Source organism: Mya arenaria, chromosome 12, assembly GCF_026914265.1.
Source record: "Mya arenaria isolate MELC-2E11 chromosome 12, ASM2691426v1".
In the NCBI taxonomy this organism is placed as follows: domain Eukaryota; kingdom Metazoa; phylum Mollusca; class Bivalvia; order Myida; family Myidae; genus Mya; species Mya arenaria.
In genome coordinates, this window is record NC_069133.1 from 49,920,404 (window position 1) to 49,939,502 (window position 19,099).

General features: G+C 32.3%; 1 protein-coding gene across 4 annotated transcripts in view; it reads right to left on the reverse strand.

The window, feature by feature from the left end:
* LOC128212296 (trichohyalin-like) overlaps nt 1-19,099 on the reverse strand; it is a 46,709-nt gene that overhangs the window by 11,045 nt on the left and 16,565 nt on the right. For all 4 annotated transcript variants that reach the window (XM_052917676.1, XM_052917675.1, XM_052917678.1 and 1 more), the window contains exons 10-20: nt 18,646-18,797; nt 18,114-18,194; nt 17,274-17,384; nt 16,530-16,754; nt 15,620-15,699; nt 2,844-3,076; nt 2,293-2,478; nt 2,048-2,157; nt 1,431-1,528; nt 792-884; nt 220-328 (exon numbers count right to left, since the gene is read on the reverse strand). In XM_052917676.1, the coding sequence (XP_052773636.1) occupies nt 220-328; nt 792-884; nt 1,431-1,528; nt 2,048-2,157; nt 2,293-2,478; nt 2,844-3,076; nt 15,620-15,699; nt 16,530-16,754; nt 17,274-17,384; nt 18,114-18,194; nt 18,646-18,797 (1,478 nt within the window). The remainder of the gene's footprint in view (nt 1-219; nt 329-791; nt 885-1,430; nt 1,529-2,047; nt 2,158-2,292; nt 2,479-2,843; nt 3,077-15,619; nt 15,700-16,529; nt 16,755-17,273; nt 17,385-18,113; nt 18,195-18,645; nt 18,798-19,099) is intronic.

A 19,099-nucleotide genomic window follows, 5' to 3' on the forward strand; every position in this document is an offset into this window, starting at 1 on the left:
GGCAGCTTTTGGAAAAGACTAAAATATATTTATATAGCACAAATACATTATTTTACGTATATCATTATCAAACCCTACACTATACATAAATGCAGTCGGACCAAATACGCCATATACTTTAAGTTTTTTTATCAGTACAAAACATCCTCAACATCGTGCTGATTAAATGTTTTGTTTCATAGTATTTTTTCAAAAGTCTGATATTTAAGACAGTTCTACCTCTTTCTCCTTGTGTTGTTTAAGGCCAAGTTTCTCCATCTGTGCGGCCCGACGCTGAGCAATCTTGTCTTCTATCATACGCTTCTGACGCAGCTTGTTCAGTGTCAAACTGAAGTAAACACAGACATACATAAGTTTTGAAAAGTGACATTTTAAACATTCACCTATCAGTCATGCTATAGCATATTCAATTTCAAACTAGAATTCCACTTATCTGATGTGAGGTCTGTAGGGAAAACACCATGACCATGAACTTTGACCTTTTAGCTCCAATATCAGCATGAGCCATCTATTCACCATGATCAACGTGCATACCAAGTCATTCAAAAATTATTGATTGGACACAAAAACGCGTCATCAACAAAAATGACAATGACAAGTCTGGCAAAGTAATACCTTGCTTATTTTTATAAACTTTTCTTTCTTTCTGTTACTTTGGAGACCAGAACTCTGCATGTTAAATATTCCTTCAGCATACCGGTACAGAAAGGAATGCTGACAATTGAACAATAATCATTATTAAATGTAATATTTACATTAAATGTAACATTTTTTTCATAAAAGAGGCAAACCTATTTTCTAGTTGGACCATCTGTTTCTCGTGCTCTTTCATGATTCGTGCCCTCTCATCATCTGACATTGATACCTGACTGTTCACCAGCTTACTGTAAAATACATTATATATTGATAAAAAGATCTAAATTTAAAAAGAGGGGACTTAAGACAGCAGGTGATTCCCAACAGGCATGATTGTGTTAGGCCTGGTGGGACTGCCCCCTGGGAATTAGACTTGTTCAGACATATTTAAAGGATTTCTATGCTTTCTTTTAAACCTCTGACCCAAGCAGTTTCAAAAAAATCCCTGCTCTAGTGGTGGGATTTAAGCATCAATATTTGCAGTTTGTCTTATTTCCTGGGTATATCAATATACTTGCATCATTGTTTACTGAACATATTAACAATAGGTGCATTGTTGCACATGACTTATCTAAAGCGGGGATGGAAGATTGATATTTCCAGCACTAGTCAAATAACCAGAAACACATGTTTGCAACAAAAATATAGAAAATGCTTATATAATATGCATGTTTAACTTTACAACATATAAGTAATGTTTTTATGCAACATAACAAGATGACCTCCACCTGAATCAACAATGCCCTAATTCTGTTCTAGCCTCATTAGAAAGACATATTACATTAGCTACCTACCTGACAACATTGTCCTCATATTCCCTGAGTTGTTCCTGCTCCATTTTCTCAGCCTCTTTGCGCTGGCTCCATTGTTCTCGACTCTCCTCTAGACGATCCTGACATTAGAAAAATTGCTTATTTTTGGTCCTTTAAACAAAGCCATTAGGATTGTGTTTTATTATCAATGAATATACGGTTACAAAGTGGTCAAGTTTGCTAACTGGGTAATTAGTCAGTTACAAATATTCTGATTTTAACCATAAGATCTAGAATTGTCAGTGAAATACTTTTTGAAAATATAAACAGTATAAAAAAATCCTCCCTGTCAAGGGCTCTAACACTCTACCTTATACATAAACTTTCAAACCAATAATATATAATAGTTTAATTAAAACCTTCCACTTGATTAAATAATACAGCTATAAAGTTTATTTGTTTTAGCTTTCATAAATATGGAAATATTCATGTAAAATTTCAATACAGTAATATCTTACATCAGACAGGCAGAAAGACAATTAAAAGCAAAACCATACCCCCCCCCCCCCCTCCCACCCCCACAACAAAAATTGGCAGAAAAGTTAAAAGATGAGCATTGCATGCCACGGGAAGAGTGAAAACTATTAAATGTGTCATACCTGCAGTTTTCTCATCATTTTCTGCCTGTTCTTCTCCTGACTGACCTGCAGAGCTGCCGTCTCTCTTTCATGGTCTCTGAGCAACTGGTCAAGTTGAGATTGGTGGTCAGCTGAAAAAGGAGATCACAAAATAAATTAATAATGGTATTAGGTTTTGTGTTAAAGTCTGGCAACTTTTTTTCGAAGACCTCAAAATGACACAAAATTATATACAATCTAGAGTTATGTTAAAAAACATAACATACGGTCAAGTTTTTCTTTCAGATGATCGGCAACATGTCGTAACTCTTGTTCCGTCTGAGTGCACATCTCACTTCGCATCTTTGTAAGCTCTTGTGTGTTACTGGTGTCAATCTCGTTCTCCAAATTGTTACGCTCCACTCTCTGCTGTGACAATAGCTTCAACCTTCCATCAGCATATGTCAGCGGATCTGTAAAATATTAAACATGGTTTATATTATATAACCAATTTTGAAAGTAATTCATAATTTCTTTAATAGTATATTATTTTCTAAAGTTTACAAAAATCTTCTGTGCAGGTCAATATTTCGAGGACAAACCTTATTTTGTGGTTCAGGTCAATATATCGAGGACAAATTTAACCTTATCTTGTGGGAAAATGTTAGTTAATATTTCTTAAAAGGCTAAACAATTGAAAATTAAAGTGCTTAATAACAACTTTTTATAATGCATATTTTATTAGCCTCCAAAGAATGTTTTAAACACAATTTTTTTTTTAGATTTATTTGTGAATTGTACAGACGAACGAAATTTTGCATAATAAACCTCCACCCACCTACGGGTCCGTCTGTCTGCATCTCTTTACACTTCCTGTCATACTCATTAATTTCCCCAATGTGTTCCTTCGATAGGTCAGAGAGACGCTTTTTCTTCAGGTCACTAAGACGCTTGTGAAGCTCATTTTCCTGTTTGCTACGGTTGCTCTCCATCTTGTTCTTAATTGCAATCATCTCCTGCTTCGATTGGTCAATAAGGACGTTTGCATCAGCTGAGGATATGGCTTTACCCCTGAAAGGGAAAATGAAAAAAAGGTTCAATCATGGCCAAATGCATCAGTCAATTGTAATCAGCCCCCCCCCCCCCAACCCGGCCCGGGGGTATACCAGGGAAAGCGGGGTAAATAGGCTGTATTTTTACCTTCCACTTGGCCCCGCAGTGCCGAGTGTATGTGGTGGTTTTGTTTTCGCGCCGAAAATAGTGGGGAATGGGCTTTACCTAGGATGTCCCTGTGGTACCGGGGGCATTTTGCGGGGCTTTAACCAGCAGGGCGAGAATTTTACCCGGGATTTTCTGTACCGAAGGACGAAATCCGCACTATTCCCCGGACCTGGGTAGGCTTTGGTTACCATTGCCTTGTGCATAATAATGGTTATAAATTGGCTTGCAGTAAGCATTTTTGACAACTGACAAAACCCTAAATCGAATTCGACCACCCTCAATAATTACCTCCTTTGTTTATGTGCATGTGTTTGTCCAGAGTTATCATGTGACTATTAAATCTCTCCATTGGTTAACAGTTATAAATATTTATATCAAGGTGGTACGGCATAATTATATATAATATTATTAATTATTAGGAAATGTAAATTTTAAGCTTGAAGCAAAACTGGCCAGTGAATAAAGTAATATTAACTTTCATTTTTATTTGATTCTATAATGATTATTTATTTTCAAAAATTGTTTCAATTATTTTGCTTTTTAGATTTTTATTCAGTTCAAATGATCAAAACCAGATCTGATATGCCGTCACCACGAGCTATAAATGTATCAAAAAGAGCACTTATATAGATAAAAGCAGTTATACACTATTTAGTAGCCCAAAAAGAAAGTAGAACTAATATTCAACATGTTCAATCTATTTTAAGAACTTAACTTTTCTCTTTCAAATTCATCGAAACTTTATGATATATTTCCTTTAATTAACCACTTAATAAAACAATCAATACCTTAATTACAAATCAAAATAAGACCAATCAAAGCCCATCAGGCAGCACAAACAAAAACACATAAACACATTATTAATCAAAGCAAACAAATTAAATGCTTAAAATAATGTAAAATGCAAATATTCAATCCCAATCCAGCACAATGATTATAAGATCGCCATATATAAATTTCCGTAGTTTCCAAACATATTTGGAGATACCACGTGTGGTAAACCCCTGTGCCACTTTAAGGTTGACCAGGGGGCTCCGGTATTAATCAGAGATGTGTCAACAGCTCTGAATTTTAAGAATTGTATCGTTCTCGACGGGGTTTGCTATAGTTCTTTTTTTGTTTTTTATAAATATGCTTTTCTTTCTTATTTTAAAATAATGCCTCTACTTCTCCACAAAAAAGCTTTAAATCTGAATGATTGTCACATGCAATGGCCCCAAAAAGCTTTGTTGTAATATATATTCTTACTGCAAATGATGTAAAAGAAATCATAATATGTCTCGGATGATTTGGGAAAGACTCCAAGAGTAACATTTAAAATGCCAGTCAGAGTACTTCATGGGGTACTAGTAATTTACCTTTTAAAATTATAATTTAATGGGAAAATAAGTTAAAATTGCTGAGTGCTTTCATTCTTATTATCTATTACTCACTGCCTGCCACTTTTTACATATATTATAGTTATTTTATTTCCCTCGCCTGTCTCCATTTTTGTGCAGCTAAAATCTGTTAAATGCAAAATTAAATTGGTGTGGCATAAAGGAATTTTTTAAATGTTACATGCCTGTTATATCAAAATTTTAATGTAATGACATTCAGCAGATTTAGATAGTGCTCTATATGGTGCAGACAGGATGCTCTTCATCGGATTTGCATTTTTTGTATTTAAAAGTCAAGAAAAGCCTTGTTGACATGCTACAGCATCAGAAAATAGACCAGTAAAAGACCCCCAGCGTGACTATTAGGGCATGCGCATTTAATATGCCATTTACGGTAAATTTTTCTCTTATTTTTCAATATCAGTAGGAGAGCAAAACATTCTGTAAAGTTGAATTATTTTCTCCTTCAATTTATACAAAAAGTAGAGTTCGACAGAGTATAATATTAAAAATAATAATAATAATTATAAGCATACAAAAACAGGATTATATAACTGATATTTTTGTGGGTGGTAGATCTTCATGAGTAGTTTGTTTTGTTTGTGAATGAAATTACTTAAAAATGTCGTCAAATAATGAGAGAGTGACCCCTCATCTGTTCTTGTTTTTTTCAGGCAAACAAGGGGTATAACTCAATTTTTATCAAAGTCAGCGTTATTGGCCTTGGTAACCTTGTGTTAGTTGTCATTCCAGGCAACATGTTAACCAATTTGCATTTAAATTATACTCTTACGGTCAAAGTTTTAGTTTTTACACAACAATTCTGATTCTGACAACAATATCAACACTAACACAAATGACAACAGCACCAAGGTTATTACAACACTACAATTTTTTTTCTGACAAAAATAGACAAGCTGAAATTCATTAAATTGTTAAATTAATGTCTAATGATGACTCCTGGGATTCCATAATTACATGTAACATAAGCAATAATGGATTCCCAGCTTTTTATAAATAATTCAACATGTAAATTTACAAGATGAGATGTTTATCTATGTATAAAATTAGTTTCGAAATAAACAATAACTAGAACGCTATCAAATGATGAAAACATATTTTTTCATTGAATTTGTAAAAGTTTTGATAATTTTTTATATTTCAAAAAACATGTTTTTTCCAATAAAAAACTGATTTCTTAAAAGGATATTTGATATTCAAATAGGTTAAATCAGTATGAAAGCTACAGTTAAGAATACGGATATTTAAGCAGATGGGATACAAATAAATCATGTAGATCCGTGAAGCATACCAGACAACGGTGTCGAGAGCATATCAGACAGTGGTGTCGAGTGGTCAGGTGTAGTACCCATTGTGTGTACCTCGTACCCATTGTGTGTAACTTGCTTTAATACTTGATCTGCTGGTTTTCTACACTTGATTTTTCCCTTTTTTTGGCTACAAGATATTATTTATAAAGGAAAGCAAAATTATCTTGTCAAAATCACAAGTTTCTAATTTTTAATAGTTTTTAATTTAAATGACATGGCCATATTCAACGTTAGAGGGGGTGTGACTTTGCAGCGTAACTTTTTGATTTGCGCCCCATACCTGACAGAACTGAAATTTATTTGGTTTGAAATATTGGTAGGGGGGTATCAGGCTTATTTAAAATTCCCCCCCCCAAAGAAAATTTTAACAACTTCTAGTCCGAAATGGTGCATTTTGGGCGTGTTTTATTACTTTTTTTTTCTCCTATATTGAAATAAAAACTTGGACGGTTTTAGGGGGAGGCGCACACCAGGTGCACCCCTCCCTGGATCTACTAATGTAAATCGATCAACATAATTATATATAATATTATTAATTATTAGGAAATGTAAATTTTAAGCTTGAAGCAAAACTGGCCAGTGAATAAAGTAATATTAACTTTCATTTTTATTTGATTCTATAATGATTATTTATTTTCAAAAATTGTTTCAATTATTTTGCTTTTTAGATTTTTATTCAGTTCAAATGATCAAAACCAGATCTGATATGCCGTCACCACGAGCTATAAATGTATCAAAAAGAGCACTTATATAGATAAAAGCAGTTATACACTATTTAGTAGCCCAAAAAGAAAGTAGAACTAATATTCAACATGTTCAATCTATTTTAAGAACTTAACTTTTCTCTTTCAAATTCATCGAAACTTGATGATATATTTCCTTTAATTAACCACTTAATAAAACAATCTATACCTTAATTACAAATCAAAATAAGACCAATCAAAGCCCATCAGGCAGCACAAACAAAAACACATAAACACATTATTAATCAAAGCAAACAAATTAAATGCTTAAAATAATGTAAAATGCAAATATTCAATCCCAATCCAGCACAATGATTATAAGATCGCCATATATAAATTTCCGTAGTTTCCAAACATATTTGGAGATACCACGTGTGGTAAACCCCTGTGCCACTTTAAGGTTGACCAGGGGGCTCCGGTATTAATCAGAGATGTGTCAACAGCTCTGAATTTTAAGAATTGTATCGTTCTCGACGGGGTTTGCTATAGTTCTTTTTTTGTTTTTTATAAATATGCTTTTCTTTCTTATTTTAAAATAATGCCTCTACTTCTCCACAAAAAAGCTTTAAATCTGAATGATTGTCACATGCAATGGCCCCAAAAAGCTTTGTTGTAATACATATTCTTACTGCAAATGATGTAAAAGAAATCATAATATGTCTCGGATGATTTGGGAAAGACTCCAAGAGTAACATTTAAAATGCCAGTCAGAGTACTTCATGGGGTACTAGTAATTTACCTTTTAAAATTATAATTTAATGGGAAAATAAGTTAAAATTGCTGAGTGCTTTCATTCTTATTATCTATTACTCACTGCCTGCCACTTTTTACATATATTATAGTTATTTTATTTCCCTCGCCTGTCTCCATTTTTGTGCAGCTAAAATCTGTTAAATGCAAAATTAAATTGGTGTGGCATAAAGGAATTTTTTAAATGTTACATGCCTGTTATATCAAAATTTTAATGTAATGACATTCAGCAGATTTAGATAGTGCTCTATATGGTGCAGACAGGATGCTCTTCATCGGATTTGCATTTTTTTTGTATTTAAAAGTCAAGAAAAGCCTTGTTGACATGCTACAGCATCAGAAAATAGACCAGTAAAAGACCCCCAGCGTGACTATTAGGGCATGCGCATTTAATATGCCATTTACGGTAAATTTTTCTCTTATTTTTCAATATCAGTAGGAGAGCAAAACATTCTGTAAAGTTGAATTATTTTCTCCTTCAATTTATACAAAAAGTAGAGTTCGACAGAGTATAATATTAAAAATAATAATAATAATTATAAGCATACAAAAACAGGATTATATAACTGATATTTTTGTGGGTGGTAGATCTTCATGAGTAGTTTGTTTTGTTTGTGAATGAAATTACTTAAAAATGTCGTCAAATAATGAGAGAGTGACCCCTCATCTGTTCTTGTTTTTTCAGGCAAACAAGGGGTATAACTCAATTTTTATCAAAGTCAGCGTTATTGGCCTTGGTAACCTTGTGTTAGTTGTCATTCCAGGCAACATGTTAACCAATTTGCATTTAAATTATACTCTTACGGTCAAAGTTTTAGTTTTTACACAACAATTCTGATTCTGACAACAATATCAACACTAACACAAATGACAACAGCACCAAGGTTATTACAACACTACAATTTTTTTTCTGACAAAAATAGACAAGCTGAAATTCATTAAATTGTTAAATTAATGTCTAATGATGACTCCAGGGATTCCATAATTACATGTAACATAAGCAATAATGGATTCCCAGCTTTTTATAAATAATTCAACATGTAAATTTACAAGATGAGATGTTTATCTATGTATAAAATTAGTTTCGAAATAAACAATAACTAGAACGCTATCAAATGATGAAAACATATTTTTTCATTGAATTTGTAAAAGTTTTGATAATTTTTTATATTTCTTAAAACATGTTTTTTCCAATAAAAAACTGATTTCTTAAAAGGATATTTGATATTCAAATAGGTTAAATCAGTATGAAAGCTACAGTTAAGAATACGGATATTTAAGCAGATGGGATACAAATAAATCATGTAGATCCGTGAAGCATACCAGACAACGGTGTCGAGAGCATATCAGACAGTGGTGTCGAGTGGTCAGGTGTAGTACCCATTGTGTGTACCTCGTACCCATTGTGTGTAACTTGCTTTAATACTTGATCTGCTGGTTTTCTACACTTGATTTTTCCCTTTTTTTGGCTACAAGATATTATTTATAAAGGAAAGCAAAATTATCTTGTCAAAATCACAAGTTTCTAATTTTTAATAGTTTTTAATTTAAATGACATGGCCATATTCAACGTTAGAGGGGGTGTGACTTTGCAACGTAACTTTTTGATTTGCGCCCCATACCTGACAGAACTGAAATTTATTTGGTTTGAAATATTGGTAGGGGGGTATCAGGCTTATTTAAAATTCCCCCCCCCCCCCAAAGAAAATTTTAACAACTTCTAGTCCGAAATGGTGCATTTTGGGCGTGTTTTATTACTTTTTTTTCTCCTATATTGAAATAAAAACTTGGACGGTTTTAGGGGGAGGCGCACACCAGGTGCACCCCTCCCTGGATCTACTAATGTAAATCGATCAACATAATTATATATAATATTATTAATTATTAGGAAATGTAAATTTTAAGCTTGAAGCAAAACTGGCCAGTGAATAAAGTAATATTAACTTTCATTTTTATTTGATTCTATAATGATTATTTATTTTCAAAAATTGTTTCAATTATTTTGCTTTTTAGATTTTTATTCAGTTCAAATGATCAAAACCAGATCTGATATGCCGTCACCACGAGCTATAAATGTATCAAAAAGAGCACTTATATAGATAAAAGCAGTTATACACTATTTAGTAGCCCAAAAAGAAAGTAGAACTAATATTCAACATGTTCAATCTATTTTAAGAACTTAACTTTTCTCTTTCAAATTCATCGAAACTTTATGATATATTTCCTTTAATTAACCACTTAATAAAACAATCTATACCTTAATTACAAATCAAAATAAGACCAATCAAAGCCCATCAGGCAGCACAAACAAAAACACATAAACACATTATTAATCAAAGCAAACAAATTAAATGCTTAAAATAATGTAAAATGCAAATATTCAATCCCAATCCAGCACAATGATTATAAGATCGCCATATATAAATTTCCGTAGTTTCCAAACATATTTGGAGATACCACGTGTGGTAAACCCCTGTGCCACTTTAAGGTTGACCAGGGGGCTCCGGTATTAATCAGAGATGTGTCAACAGCTCTGAATTTTAAGAATTGTATCGTTCTCGACGGGGTTTGCTATAGTTCTTTTTTTGTTTTTTATAAATATGCTTTTCTTTCTTATTTTAAAATAATGCCTCTACTTCTCCACAAAAAAGCTTTAAATCTGAATGATTGTCACATGCAATGGCCCCAAAAAGCTTTGTTGTAATACATATTCTTACTGCAAATGATGTAAAAGAAATCATAATATGTCTCGGATGATTTGGGAAAGACTCCAAGAGTAACATTTAAAATGCCAGTCAGAGTACTTCATGGGGTACTAGTAATTTACCTTTTAAAATTATAATTTAATGGGAAAATAAGTTAAAATTGCTGAGTGCTTTCATTCTTATTATCTATTACTCACTGCCTGCCACTTTTTACATATATTATAGTTATTTTATTTCCCTCGCCTGTCTCCATTTTTGTGCAGCTAAAATCTGTTAAATGCAAAATTAAATTGGTGTGGCATAAAGGAATTTTTTAAATGTTACATGCCTGTTATATCAAAATTTTAATGTAATGACATTCAGCAGATTTAGATAGTGCTCTATATGGTGCAGACAGGATGCTCTTCATCGGATTTGCATTTTTTTTTGTATTTAAAAGTCAAGAAAAGCCTTGTTGACATGCTACAGCATCAGAAAATAGACCAGTAAAAGACCCCCAGCGTGACTATTAGGGCATGCGCATTTAATATGCCATTTACGGTAAATTTTTCTCTTATTTTTCAATATCAGTAGGAGAGCAAAACATTCTGTAAAGTTGAATTATTTTCTCCTTCAATTTATACAAAAAGTAGAGTTCGACAGAGTATAATATTAAAAATAATAATAATAATTATAAGCATACAAAAACAGGATTATATAACTGATATTTTTGTGGGTGGTAGATCTTCATGAGTAGTTTGTTTTGTTTGTGAATGAAATTACTTAAAAATGTCGTCAAATAATGAGAGAGTGACCCTCATCTGTTCTTGTTTTTTCAGGCAAACAAGGGGTATAACTCAATTTTTATCAAAGTCAGCGTTATTGGCCTTGGTAACCTTGTGTTAGTTGTCATTCCAGGCAACATGTTAACCAATTTGCATTTAAATTATACTCTTACGGTCAAAGTTTTAGTTTTTACACAACAATACTGATTCTGACAACAATATCAACACTAACACAAATGACAACAGCACCAAGGTTATTACAACGCTACAATTTTTTTTCTGACAAAAATAGACAAGCTGAAATTCATTAAATTGTTAAATTAATGTCTAATGATGACTCCAGGGATTCCATAATTACATGTAACATAAGCAATAATGGATTCCCAGCTTTTTATAAATAATTCAACATGTAAATTTATAAGATGAGATGTTTATCTATGTATAAAATTAGTTTCGAAATAGACAATAACTAGAACGCTATCAAATGATGAAAACATATTTTTTCATTGAATTTGTAAAAGTTTTGATAATTTTTTATATTTCTTAAAACATGTTTTTTCCAATAAAAAACTGATTTCTTAAAAGGATATTTGATATTCAAATAGGTTAAATCAGTATGAAAGCTACAGTTAAGAATACAGATATTTAAGCAGATGGGATACAAATAAATCATGTAGATCCGTGAAGCATACCAGACAACGGTGTCGAGAGCATATCAGACAGTGGTGTCGAGTGGTCAGGTGTAGTACCCATTGTGTGTACCTCGTACCCATTGTGTGTAACTTGCTTTAATACTTGATCTGCTGGTTTTCTACACTTGATTTTTCCCTTTTTTTGGCTACAAGATATTATTTATAAAGGAAAGCAAAATTATCTTGTCAAAATCACAAGTTTCTAATTTTTAATAGTTTTTAATTTAAATGACATGGCCATATTCAACGTTAGAGGGGGTGTGACTTTGCAGCGTAACTTTTTGATTTGCGCCCCATACCTGACAGAACTGAAATTTATTTGGTTTGAACTATTGGTAGGGGGGTATCAGGCTTATTTAAAATTCCCCCCCCCCCAAAGAAAATTTTAACAACTTCTAGTCCGAAATGGTGCATTTTGGGCGTGTTTTATTACTTTTTTTTCTCCTATATTGAAATAAAAACTTGGACGGTTTTAGGGGGAGGCGCACACCAGGTGCACCCCTCCCTGGATCTACTAATGTAAATCGATCAACATAATTATATATAATATTATTAATTATTAGGAAATGTAAATTTTAAGCTTGAAGCAAAACTGGCCAGTGAATAAAGTAATATTAACTTTCATTTTTATTTGATTCTATAATGATTATTTATTTTCAAAAATTGTTTCAATTATTTTGCTTTTTTAGATTTTTATTCAGTTCAAATGATCAAAACCAGATCTGATATGCCGTCACCACGAGCTATAAATGTATCAAAAAGAGCACTTATATAGATAAAAGCAGTTATACACTATTTAGTAGCCCAAAAAGAAAGTAGAACTAATATTCAACATGTTCAATCTATTTTAAGAACTTAACTTTTCTCTTTCAAATTCTTCGAAACTTTATGATATATTTCCTTTAATTAACCACTTAATAAAACAATCAATACCTTAATTACAAATCAAAATAAGACCAATCAAAGCCCATCAGGCAGCACAAACAAAAACACATAAACACATTATTAATCAAAGCAAACAAATTAAATGCTTAAAATAATGTAAAATGCAAATATTCAATCCCAATCCAGAACAATGATTATAAGATCGCCATATATAAATTTCCGTAGTTTCCAAACATATTTGGAGATACCACGTGTGGTAAACCCCTGTGCCACTTTAAGGTTGACCAGGGGGCTCCGGTATTAATCAGAGATGTGTCAACAGCTCTGAATTTTAAGAATTGTATCGTTCTCGACGGGGTTTGCTATAGTTCTTTTTTTGTTTTTTATAAATATGCTTTTCTTTCTTATTTTAAAATAATGCCTCTACTTCTCCACAAAAAAGCTTTAAATCTGAATGATTGTCGCATGCAATGGCCCCAAAAAGCTTTGTTGTAATACATATTCTTACTGCAAATGATGTAAAAGAAATCATAATATGTCTCGGATGATTTGGGAAAGACTCCAAGAGTAACATTTAAAATGCCAGTCAGAGTACTTCATGGGGTACTAGTAATTTACCTTTTAAAATTATAATTTAATGGGAAAATAAGTTAAAATTGCTGAGTGCTTTCATTCTTATTATCTATTACTCACTGCCTGCCACTTTTTACATATATTATAGTTATTTTATTTCTCTCGCCTGTCTCCATTTTTGTGCAGCTAAAATCTGTTAAATGCAAAATTAAATTGGTGTGGCATAAAGGAATTTTTTAAATGTTACATGCCTGTTATATCAAAATTTTAATGTAATGACATTCAGCAGATTTAGATAGTGCTCTATATGGTGCAGACAGGATGCTCTTCATCGGATTTGCATTTTTTTTGTATTTAAAAGTCAAGAAAAGCCTTGTTGACATGCTACAGCATCAGAAAATAGACCAGTAAAAGACCCCCAGCGTGACTATTAGGGCATGCGCATTTAATATGCCATTTACGGTAAATTTTTCTCTTATTTTTCAATATCAGTAGGAGAGCAAAACATTCTGTAAAGTTGAATTATTTTCTCCTTCAATTTATACAAAAAGTAGAGTTCGACAGAGTATAATATTAAAAATAATAATAATAATTATAAGCATACAAAAACAGGATAATATAACTGATATTTTTGTGGGTGGTAGATCTTCATGAGTAGTTTGTTTTGTTTGTGAATGAAATTACTTAAAAATGTCGTCAAATAATGAGAGAGTGACCCTCATCTGTTCTTGTTTTTTCAGGCAAACAAGGGGTATAACTCAATTTTTATCAAAGTCAAAGTTATTGGCCTTGGTAACCTTGTGTTAGTTGTCATTCCAGGCAACATGTTAACCAATTTGCATTTAAATTATACTCTTACGGTCAAAGTTTTAGTTTTTACACAACAATACTGATTCTGACAACAATATCAACACTAACACAAATGACAACAGCACCAAGGTTATTACAACACTACAATTTTTTTTTCTGACAAAAATAGACAAGCTGAAATTCATTAAATTGTTAAATTAATGTCTAATGATGACTCCAGGGATTCCATAATTACATGTAACATAAGCAATAATGGATTCCCAGCTTTTTATAAATAATTCAACATGTAAATTTACAAGATGAGATGTTTATCTATGTGTAAAATTAGTTTCGAAATAGACAATAACTAGAACGCTATCAAATGATGAAAACATATTTTTTCATTGAATTTGTAAAAGTTTTGATAATTTTTTATATTTCTTAAAACATGTTTTTTCCAATAAAAAACTGATTTCTTTAAAGGATATTTGATATTCAAATAGGTTAAATCAGTATGAAAGCTACAGTTAAGAATACAGATATTTAAGCAGATGGGATACAAATAAATCATGTAGATCCGTGAAGCATACCAGACAACGGTGTCGAGAGCATATCAGACAGTGGTGTCGAGTGGTCAGGTGTAGTACCCATTGTGTGTACCTCGTACCCATTGTGTGTAACTTGCTTTAATACTTGATCTGCTGGTTCTCTACACTTGATTTTTCCCTTTTTTTGGCTACAAGATATTATTTGTTTATTTTTCTTTGACGGAGGATATCTTGCATTTAATGTTAAACATTGAAAAAGAGGGTCACACTGGATTTTTTTGCAGTACCAGGGTATACTCAGAATCCAATGTTGCAATATCTTGTTTTCTAAATACTTACAAAGACAAATAAGTGTCATCACATTTACATCTATTCTTTGTACTAGTCTTACTAAGACAAGCATAAAATATTTTACTATTAATTACAGAAAAAATTAATAAAAAAATTAATTCAAGTATTCACTTGGTATGACAAACAATTAATAGTCGGAATAATTGTCCGTGGACAGATTTTTTGAACAATTTTTTATATGGCAAATTTAGGGACCCGAAGAATCCGGTTTTGAACGTTCATTATTTTAGACTAAATGAACAAAAGCGCATGAAGTAGACTTTAACAATCATCTGCATTTTTTTCTCAGTCAAACACGGGCATGTCAGTCAACAATTACTATAGCCAGTGTAGAGACAATTTGACGGTCATATTGTTCCTGCACGGGGTTTATACTCATTGTTTTCTTTAAATATTGCTCTCCGATTGGATTAGTGCAACCGTCATTAAACCAATGATATATGATGATTACAGTAATCGGCCATTCTTTTATACAAACTGTTGTTTGAAACCTTTTTTAATCATGACAAATAATTATTGAAAATGTAAATATTGAAGGATTGATTGCATTTTTTTTCGTTTTTTCATGCTGTATGAACGCAGAAGAAGTATCGTACGCTTGCAATTTTCCAAAGAAGTGCTAACACGCTACAAGGAATTTACTCGCATGCCCAAGTGCATCCATACGGCATGAACACACAATATTATTCCTTAAATCTTGAATGTTATTTTACTTGAGTCTAAAGTTAAAGTTTTGCAATCAAACAGTGATGCTGACAGCCACACCAAGGCTTGATACAATCTCAATTTGATTTCTTCTAATAAGACAAAAAAAATTATGCAAAAGAACACTAAGAATAAGAAAATTAACCTGTTTTATACATTGAATAAACAAAAGACTCACTTCCTCATTTTTTCGATGGCTGACATCTGCTGCCCAGCCACGGTGTTCAGAAGGTCGTCTGTGTCTTCTTCTTGGGTTTCCTGCGTTTGTATTATAAAAAAACGATATATTATTTTACTACAAACATACATACTAAACTCTTTTTCATTAAACTACATAAAATAATAAGTAACCAATTTAAATCTAGTTTTAAAAATCTTTGTGACACCAGGTCTATTTAAGATGCGATTGGACATCAGCTTTAGCGAACCTTTTTTGGCACGGGTCATACCATCTCAAAAAGTATTTCAACTAGTGTCATATAAATATCATTTTCTTAAATTAGTTACAGGGGCTAGTTACTGGGGTGGCAACAGGGGTATTCCTAATTTTGCTCTTCTAAATATCGTACTTTTTAAAAATTGTAAAAAAAACGGAAATGAATATTTAAACAACAGACATTTCTGGAAAAATAGTATCTAAGAAAAGGTGGTTTTCACTTTTCTATCACATTTGTACCCAAAAATGTTTTCACAGAAATAGTTAAAGCTGCACTCTCACAGATTTACCATTTTGACAACTTTTTTATTTTTTGTCTTCGAACGAGGCATTTTTTGCAAAAATCCATGGAAACCATTTAAATAAGACTGCTGACAAAAAGTAAGAATACAGATCTTTATATTTTAGTTCATAAATTGATGTTTTATGCATTTATCTTAAAACTGTTGTCCATAAAACATTAATTTTCGAACGGAAATATGCAAATCTGCGATCTGATCTTTTGTCAACAGTCTTATATCAGTGGTTGCAGATATTTACGCAAAAAATTGCCCTTTCCAAGACAAAAAAAATAAAAAATTGTAAAAATGGTAAATCTGTGAGAGTGCAGCTTCAAATTTTTTTTTTAAACGTAATTGGAAACTCAACATACCGCTTCCTGAGCTAAAGCTTTCCGACGTGCCAATTTCTCCTCCAAATTCATCCTCTGTCGTGAAATCTCATCGTCGTACATCGCCTCGAGTGATTTCTGGGTCTTCTGGTGTTCACTAAGTAGCCATTTTACCTGGGGGTCCGATAGATTTCCCTGTGTCCGTACGTCCGTCAGTGCCTGCAGCTGTAACTCTTTCAGGCCCATACGTCCTCGGATTGCATACTCCTGAAAGTGTGTGGAGGTTCCAAATATAAGTGGTGGTTGGTTAGGTATAACAAATTTCTGTATGTTATGCCAGGTTGGTGAATTTACTTTATGTAATTATGCAACTCATTATGCCGCTTTAATTTATCATGTAACTTAGGGAATTCCTGATGCTTCAACCCAGAAGAATGGTATAAACTAGTCTAAATATTGCCTCTAAATACATGTACATATAATATCAAATCTCTTTGGAATAATTTACAGTCGAAACTCACATTGTCGAACTCGACTGTTAAATCAATGTTCTGGTTTTGTCAAACTTGTTTCAAATCTGTTGGTTTAAGTTATACAACTTTTGCATTTCAGTTATTTCAACGTATCATTATCTTGAAGTATTTCCAGAGGTCCGAGATTTACATAGCAATTTTGACTGTATCTTAAAAAAGAAGCTTTTTCCCTACACTTTTAATGGATTTTTAAGACCTATCTTTAATAACAGCATCTATTTACAAGTATACACGTATAGAGAATCATGAGTACCTTGCGGAGTTTCTCTGTCTCCTCATCCTGCTCCAGTTTAAGTCTATACGTCTCCGCGTTCTGCTCTGACAGGTGCTGCTCGTTCATCAACTTGATCATCTCATTACGCTCCTGTCAGTAACAGTAAGATATTAAATGCTATTCTGTCAATTGTATGTTATAGTTTCATAATAATATAATTTTGTTAAATAGAAAAGTAGGCAACTGTTAATTAAGGAGACAAAAACAACAAATCAATAATTATTCTCAGTTAAACTTGTGTTGGGTCAAACTATTCGTAGAATTCCACTATTGTGAAGGAATTTAATTTTTATGAAATTTGTCGGCCAAAACAAGGTCCAAAAGAAACTGTTGTACTAAAAAAAAAAAAATATTTTTTCTTTATTAAAGAAAAGAAAGGGAGATAATTCATTTTACTAGAACACAGATGAATACTTTTTTTTGAAAGGTTAACAAATCTATTTGCCATTTTGGAAAACAAAACTTGACTTAATGTTTTAACAATATAGGTAAGGTTTTGAAAAGAGTCCCTAGATTCAATTTACAAACTATCATTTTTCATAAATGTTTATTGTGAACATCAAGGGAGACAACTCAATTGACAAAATGATCTTGACACAACATTTGTTGACAAGTATATTGAAACATTGTTCATATGATGTAATTAAATACATATACTTAAAGAAGATTTTAAGATGTAATTTCAAACCACTGACAAGTTGGCACACATGTCTGGTTGTTTGTACATACATCAATTTTGAATCACTCAATGGTTGTTATAATTAACATGCTCAATCATTGAGACCAGTTGTTACACTGATTTCCACAACTAATCCATACCTTAGCAGGAAGATCTTGTGTGTTGCTGACAAGTTCTTTCTTCTCTTCCCGTTGTTTCTGCAGGAGGTTGTTCATCATCGCCTGTCAATAGATACACCATCACAACACTTAGTGTTTATTCATATTTAAATAATTCATTTATAAAGCTTGTATAGTCACTGTGGATAACTGAGTGTATGATATATAAAATTATGCAGTCCTTTTAAACTTTCAAGCTCTGTGAAAGTGTTCAAGCTTGTAAGCAATTAACTCAACAAGAGCAGGTAAATCAGCAGGAATCGTAAGGCTGAAGATTGTAAATACCCAGGTGTAACCTTGGTTTTGGCATACACTGCATTTCAATAAAAATATTGTAAGAACTTAAATCGCAAAGATTCTTCTTGTACCTTAGCACTCTTAAGCAGCGTAAGGCTAAAGGCTTGAAAGCTCTAATTGAAACGAGGGACCTGTTCCTTTTTGTGCTGATGTGCTGATGTTCGATAGTTCTCCTCTAAATTTCAACAAAATGTATATTATTTGTATTATTTTATACCCTGTTTTTAGCGCTGATTTTCTTGTAGAGTTTCTTCATTTCACGTTTATAGTCCTCATCTTGCTGGTTGTCCAGGTGTTTACGTCGGGAACGCAGGTTTGAGATGGCGTTGTCCATAACTGACTTGTTGATGTCCTTGTTGCTGTGTAGACCTATGAAAAGAAAAGGAAATAAAATGTTAAAACTATTCTTAAAAACTACAAAAAGGCTATACCTTACATGCTGATAATATGGAGTTCATGATATTTTTCCCAATTCCATGTGATTAAAATCACTGGAAGGCTAAAACCTGGTTAAAAGTAAAAACATTCTTGACAATTTGTTAAAAAATATTTTTACAGTCTTAAATTAACTATATGCCGCCACTTTGTGGGGGCATAAAAAACACATTGGCTTAGTAAGCTAATACTTTAAGACCCTTCTTTTAAGAAATCTCATTTCTGTACACAAAATA